At 40.7% G+C, this 7,500-nt stretch overlaps 2 protein-coding genes across 2 annotated transcripts in view; one reads left to right on the top strand and one right to left on the bottom strand.

The window, feature by feature from the left end:
* dennd6a (DENN/MADD domain containing 6A) overlaps nucleotides 1-7,500 on the bottom strand; it is a 342,604-nt gene that overhangs the window by 202,796 nt on the left and 132,308 nt on the right. The window lies entirely within an intron of this gene.
* stab1 (stabilin 1) overlaps nucleotides 6,708-7,500 on the top strand; it is a 72,022-nt gene continuing 71,229 nt past the window's right edge. Inside the window, 1 exon segment of the mRNA XM_080495326.1 lies at nucleotides 6,708-7,030. Within this exon segment, the coding sequence (XP_080351452.1) occupies nucleotides 6,983-7,030 (48 nt within the window). The 5' untranslated portion in view covers nucleotides 6,708-6,982.

Below are 7,500 nucleotides of genomic sequence, written 5' to 3'. Positions count from 1 at the left end.
ATATCATTTGTTATTTTTTTTTTTGGTATATTTTCTTGTGAGTTTGAATGTTTTTGTACATTATTATTATTATTATTATTATTATTATTATTGTTAAAGTTGACTCTCCCCCGTCACCACTGCGGTTTACATCACATCTCGTCTCGTCGGAGGGAAACGCCACTAAATCAAAGTGAAATAAAAAATCCCCGTGCAACAGTGGAGTCGTCTGGTTTTTGTGATTCTGCAGGACGTATGTCCCCCCCCCTCCATCATAGTTTAATTTCCTTGTATTTCATCTTACTGTATATTTTGCTCTCCTTAGAACTTATTATACTTTATTATAGTCTGTGATTTTTATCTTATTTTATTTTAGTCCTATTTTTTTTATTTTACTTATTATTGCTTTCTACTGTAAATACTTTTGGCTCTTAGAGTTCTTGATAGTCATTGTATATAAGATTCCTCTACTCTTATCTAACTGTTTGCACATTTCTTGTCTTTCCTACTCAAGAGTGTCTTTAAGAGCAGAATGTAACAAGTACATTCTCCTTTGTGTGATCAATAAAGGCTTATCTTATCTTATCTTATCTTATTTGTCATCATCAAGGACCAATCAGTTGGATTTTTGGGACAGATTGTGATACAAACGATCTTTTTTCTCCCTATTCTCCAAAAACCTCCGTCCACACGTCACTATGAACTCAACACGTAGTTCACCTGCCAGGCCTTTGGGGGCGCTGTGACTCACCAAACACCAGAAACCGCAGAAGAAGGACAGAGCACATAGAAATATAGAAGTAGATTCCATCTAATATAACTATATAACTCTAGTTCTATAGGTCTATGCCCCCCGCGGCTAACGCTGCTAGCGTCAGTAGCTCCTGCAGCCCCACCGGAGCGTCTTTGGATTGCGTGACGTCACCGCATTCAAGCCCTGTGATTGGCTCGTCCGAGAGTTCACTGTCCAGCACTAGCGATTAGCATCTGTAGCGAGCTACACGAAGAACGAAGTAGTTTTGTTTGTATAATAGTGGTTGTTATCGACCTACAGTCGCGAAAGGAGAAGATAAAAGCGTTTAGCTGGTGATTTATTAGCAAAACAGTTTTCGAGTGCGACTTTTTCTGGAGGTCCCTGAACGCACCGCAGCACTTCAGCCTAAAACTCCGTGCAGGATTCAGGATTATATTATTTGCCATTATTTTCTTTTCAAGACCACCAGAAGCTGAAGTTTCTCCTCCATCCTCGACCTCCAGAAGAAGCAGCTGCTTCTTCATTCCGCTGCAGCAGAAGGTAAGACGTGAACTTGGATTTTTTTCCATTAGTAAAGGTATTTATTTTGAGTATTTGTGTGATGCAGAAGCTTTTTATACTGCAGTTCTGCACGGGAACCTGGTTTTTTGTAGCCATAAAACAAGTAATTGAGGGGTGGATTGACTCAGACCAGCACGAGTGAAGGCCTGGGTCTGAAACACGTGACCTTCCTGCTCCTCAGCATGTCAACAACATGAACTTTACTCTGATATTGTTCTCCGGTCTGGGTCTCGTCTTTAATGTGTGTGTGAGAGGATCCTTCCTGCTGATCGCCACAATAAAGTGCAGAGAAAAGTCAAGCCAGTGAGGCAGGCAGTACCCCGCCTCACCACAAGGGGGCGGACCTGAACCGAACTTTGCTCATAAGCTCCATTGAGACTGAGTTTTTTCTTTGTTGTTGTTCTTTTTAAATAATATAGGAGTAAGTAGAAAGAAATTCTAGTACGTGGAAACTAAACTTTCGGCCTAAAATAAGTTTTTCTTACCTTTTCGATAGACAAACTTTATTAAAATTGATTAAAGCTTCAGAATTTAAAGGTTAAAAAGTAACAGAAATTTTCACTGAAGGTCAAAAAAGTAAAAAAAAAGAAAAAAAAGCCAGTGAGGCAGGCAGTACTCTGCCTCACCACAAGGGGGTGGACCTGAACTGAACTTTGCTCATAAGCTCCATTGAGACAGTTTAAAAAAAAAAAAAGATAAGAGTAAGTAGAAAGAAATTCTAGTATGTGGAAACTAAACTTTCGGCCTAAAATAAGTTTTTCTTACCTTTTCGATAGACAAACTTTATTAAAATTGATTAAAGCTTCAGAATTTAAAGGTTAAAAAGTAACAGAAATTTTCACTGAAGGTCAAAAAGGTCCAAAAAAAAAAGCCAGTGAGGCAGGCAGTACTCTGCCTCACCACAAGGGGGCGGACCTGAACTGAACTTTGCTCATAAGCTCCATTGAGACAGTTTAAAAAAAAAAAAAAAGATAAGAGTAAGTAGAAAGAAATTCTAGTATGTGGAAACTAAACTTTCGGCCTAAAATAAGTTTTTCTTACCATTTCGATAGACAAACTTTATTAAAATTGATTAATGCTCCAGAATTTAAAGGTTGAAAAGTAACAGAAATTTTTCACTGAAGGTCAAAAAGGTCAAAAAAAGAAGCCAGTGAGGCAGGCAGTACTCTGCCTCACCACAAGGGGGCGAACCTGAACCGAACTTTGCTCATAAGCTCCATTGAGACAGTTTAAAAAAAAAAACAGATAAGAGTAAGTAGAAAGAAATTCTAGTGTGTGAAAATCTAACTTTTGGCCTGAAATAATTATTGAAAAATAACCAAATCTAACGTTTCACGGCGGTTTAACAAGTCGTCTTGAAACAAAAGACAGAATCTGGAGGCCAGAAGTTTTATTCGTTGTGGTTCGTCCCGCTGATCCGTCGGCTTCTTTATTTTGTTTCCCACGACGGCCGAGCTTCGCCTTGAGGTTCCGTCCCCGGAGGAGAGGTTCTGCTGAGCGGACACTTCCCGGCCCGGTATCTCTGCCCTCGGCCCCAAACGGGAAGCGGCTGGCGCTTCGCCGCCGCCAGACAGGAAGTGCAGGAAGCTGAATCGGCTGAAAACGCTTTTGTTTTGTGTTTTCGTGATGCAGAAGTGCTGACCTGCAGACCCTCAACCTGCTTTACTCTCATACTCGATTACTCTCATACTCGATTACTCTCAAACTCTATTACTACTACTAATACTTCACTGTGTACTTTACTCTTATGATCCCATCATAGTCCAAACACTCCACTTTGTCTCAAAATTCCACAATAAAGCGTTTAGATGTTCAACCCTGCAGCAGTTTGATTGAGATGATCTTGTTTTATCAGTTAAAGTACAACTTGACCTCCTCTGGTTTAAGTATCTGAGATACTTTTGTTTTGTTTTGGTTCTTTTTTGATCATAAATAACATTTTTCTGCCGTCGTGGCTGAAGCTTTCAGAGCTGAAATAATAATAATGATAATAATGATAATAATGATGATGTCATGAGAGCAGAGTTTCCCACTCTGTCACATCAAGTTACATTTTAATTAATCTGATTGAAGTAAATACTTCAATCAGATTAATTTAATTTAATCAACATTCGCAGTTAGAAAAACACGTTTTGCTGTTGGAGCCGCAGGTCGTTGTCATGGTTACTCTCAGTATCTAGAACATGAACTCTGAATATCTAGAACATAGACTCTCAGTATCTAGAACATAGACTCAGTATCGAGAACATAGACTCAGTATCTAGAACATAGACTCTCAGTATCTAGAACATAGACTCAGTAGCAAGAACATAGACTCTCAGTATCTAGAACATAGACTCAGTATCGAGAACATAGACTCAGTATCTAGAACATAGACTCTCAGTATCTAGAACATAGACTCAGTATCGAGAACATAGACTCAGTATCGAGAACATAGACTCAGTATCTAGAACATAGACTCTCAGTATCTAGAACATAGACTCAGTAGCAAGAACATAGACTCTCAGTATCTAGCACATAGACTCAGTATCGAGAACATAGACTCAGTATCTAGAACATAGACTTTTACTATCTAGAGCATGGACTCTCAGTATCTAGAACATAGACTCTCGGTATCCAGAACATAGACTCTCAGTATCTAGAACATAGACTGTCAGTATCTAGAACATGAACTCTCAGTATCCAGAACATAGACTGTCAGTATCTAGAACATAGACTCTCACTATCTAGAACATAGACTCTCACTATCTAGAACATACACTCTCAGTATCTAGAACATAGACTCTCGGTATCCAGAACATAGACTCTCAGTATCTAGAACATAGACTGTCAGTATCTAGAACATGAACTCTCAGTATCCAGAACATAGACTGTCAGTATGTAGAACATAGACTGTCAGTATCTAGAACCTGGCCGCCGCTGCTGCCGTTTGATCCAGAACGTGGGAAGAGGTGAGGGTGAGATTCCCGCTCATCTGGCAGATGAGAATCCACAACCAACGGGCAAGGCACTAAACTCCGGAGCGCCAGCCGTCCTCTCCACTTCCTTCCTGGTATTGTTCTGTCTGCTGGCCGTTTGACCTTTGACCCCCCCCCCCCCCCCCCCCCCCTCCCGGAGCTGCCTGCCCAGTGCAGCTGAGGTAAAACAGGAAATAGAACTGCAGCTTTCGCAGTCGTTCGTTCCGAAGCAGCGTCAGCTGACGGAGGAATGTGTCCAGAGCTCTCGGCCGCCAGCGGACATCCGGCCGGGACTTCCTGTCAGGAAGAGCAAAGGCTTCTGGGTAATCTGAACTTCTCGTCAGACGTGAGGCTGACGGGAAGACGGTTCAGGTTAACGAGCTCGGGGAGAGCGCCCCCTGCAGGGGGGGGGGGGGGGGGGGGGGGGGGCGCTTTATACAATCTAGAGCTACACTCGGTAGAGCGCAGATCTTCGCCAACGCCACATTTGTTTTCTGATCTGAGTTAGCGTCACGAGCATGTTAGCTCATATCCGGCTAACCAGGTAGCTCAGGTCGCTAAACACTGTGAAATGTGACTCGTCGCTATGGAAACAGCTCGGCCAGCAGGTTACTGAGAGGCTGCAAGGCATTCTGGGAGATTTATTATTGCTGGAACATTTAGTGTGACGAGATGAAAGCGACATATATTTTTACATTTTGGGGGATTTTTTGGGAAACGGTTATACTCTATTATACTATATTATATTATATTATACTATATGACTTTATACTATCATACTACATTATATTATATTATTTGACACTATATTATTTATATTATATTATTATATATTATTTACTATACTATATGACATTATATGACACTATACTATATGACACTACATGGTACTATATGACACTATACTATATGACACTATACTATATGACACTACATGGTACTATATGACACTATATCCAATCCAATCCACTCCAATCCACTTTTATTTATATAGCACATTTTAACAACAACGTGTTCCCAAAGTGCTGCACATGTGACTGCACATTAAAAAAAATAAATAAATAAATAAATAAATAAATAAATAAATATATATATATATATATATATATATATATATATATATATATATGGTACTATATGACACTATATGGTACTATATGACACTACACTATATGACACTATATGGTGCTATATGACACTATATGACACTATATGACACTATATGGTACTATATGACACTATATGGTACTATATGACACTATATGACACTATATGACACTATATGGTACTATATGACACTATATGGTACTATATGGTACTATATGACACTATACTATATGACACTATATGGTACTATATGACACTACACTATATGACACTATATGGTGCTATATGACACTATATGACACTATATGACACTATATGGTACTATATGACACTATATGGTACTATATGACACTATATGACACTATATGACACTATATGGTACTATATGACACTATATGGTACTATATGGTACTATATGACACTACACTATATGACACTATATGGTGCTATATGACACTATATGACACTATATGACACTATATGGTACTATATGACACTATATGGTACTATATGGTACTATATGACACTATACTATATGACACTATATGGTACTATATGACACTATATGACACTATATGACACTATATGACACTATATGGTACTATATGACACTATACTATATGACACTATATGGTACTATATGACACTATACTATATGACACTATATGGTACTATATGACACTATACTATATGACACTATATGGTACTATATGACACTATATGACACTATATGACACTATATGGTACTATATGACACTATACTATATGACACTACATGGTACTATATGACACTACACTATATGACACTATATGGTGCTATATGACACTATATGGTACTATATGACACTATATGGTACTATCTGACGCTATATGGTACTATATGACACTATATGACACTATATGGTACTATCTGACACTACATGGTACTATATGACACTGTATGGTACTATATGACACTACATGGTACTATATGACACTACACTATATGACACTATATGGTGCTATATGACACTATATGGTACTATATGACACTATATGGTACTATCTGACGCTATATGGTACTATATGACACTATATGACACTATATGGTACTATCTGACACTACATGGTACTATATGACACTGTATGGTACTATATGACACTACATGGTACTATATGACACTACATGGTACTATCTGACGCTATAGGATCAGTGGCTGCTGGCCAGGAAGCAGCAGGAGGAGCTCATGACCTTCTGGGAGGTTCCCGCTCTGCCGCCCACTTTCTCTGCTTCGTTCTCTCGCTTCCTGGATCAGAGAGTAAAAAGTGCGACGCAGCTTCTTTCTGCTCACTTCATCTTTCTGCTCCAACCTGCCGCTTTTCTCCTCAACCTCCTTTGATTCACTTTGATCTGAGTTTCTGCTAAAGACGACGATGTTCACTGTTTGTTTGTTCCCTTTGTGAACTGAGGAGATCAAACGAGTTCAGGTTGGACTTTAGTTTCCTGCTGCAGACGACTGGACGTTCCTCTGACGTTCCTCTGACGTTCCTCTGATGTTCCTCTGATGTTCCTTTGATGTTCCTCTGACGTTCCCCTGATGTTACTTTGATGTTCCTTTGACGTTCCTCTGATGTTCCTCTGAACATGAAGCTGCTGCTGCTGCTCGTCTGCCTGCAGGTGTCACTGCAACAGGTAACCTCACCTGCTGCTCTCTCCTCCTCACCTGCTCCTCTCTCCTCCTCACCTGCTGCTCTCTCTCCTCCTCACCTGCTGCTCTCTCTCCTCCTCACCTGCTGCTCTCTCTCCTCCTTACCTGCTCCTCTCTCCTCCTCACCTGCTGCTCTCTCTCCTCCTCACCTGCTCCTCTCTCTCCTCCTCACCTGCTGCTCTCTCTCCTCCTCACCTGCTCCTCTCTCCTCCTCACCTGCTCCTCTCTCCTCCTCACCTGCTGCTCTCTCTCCCCCTCACCTGCTCTCTCTCCTCCTCACCTGCTCCTCTCTCCTCCTCACCTGCTCCTCTCTCCTCCTAACCTGCTGCTCTTTCTCCTCCTCACTTGCTCCTCTCTCCTCCTCACCTGCTGCTCTCTCTCCTCCTCACCTACTCCTCTCTCCTCCTCACCTCCTCTCTCCTCCTCACCTGCTCCTCTCTCTCCACCTCACCTG

Source organism: Blennius ocellaris (assembly GCF_963422515.1).
Source record: "Blennius ocellaris genome assembly, chromosome: 4".
NCBI classification, from domain to species: Eukaryota; Metazoa; Chordata; class Actinopteri; order Blenniiformes; family Blenniidae; genus Blennius; species Blennius ocellaris.
This window is presented reverse-complemented; position numbering and strand designations above follow the sequence as displayed.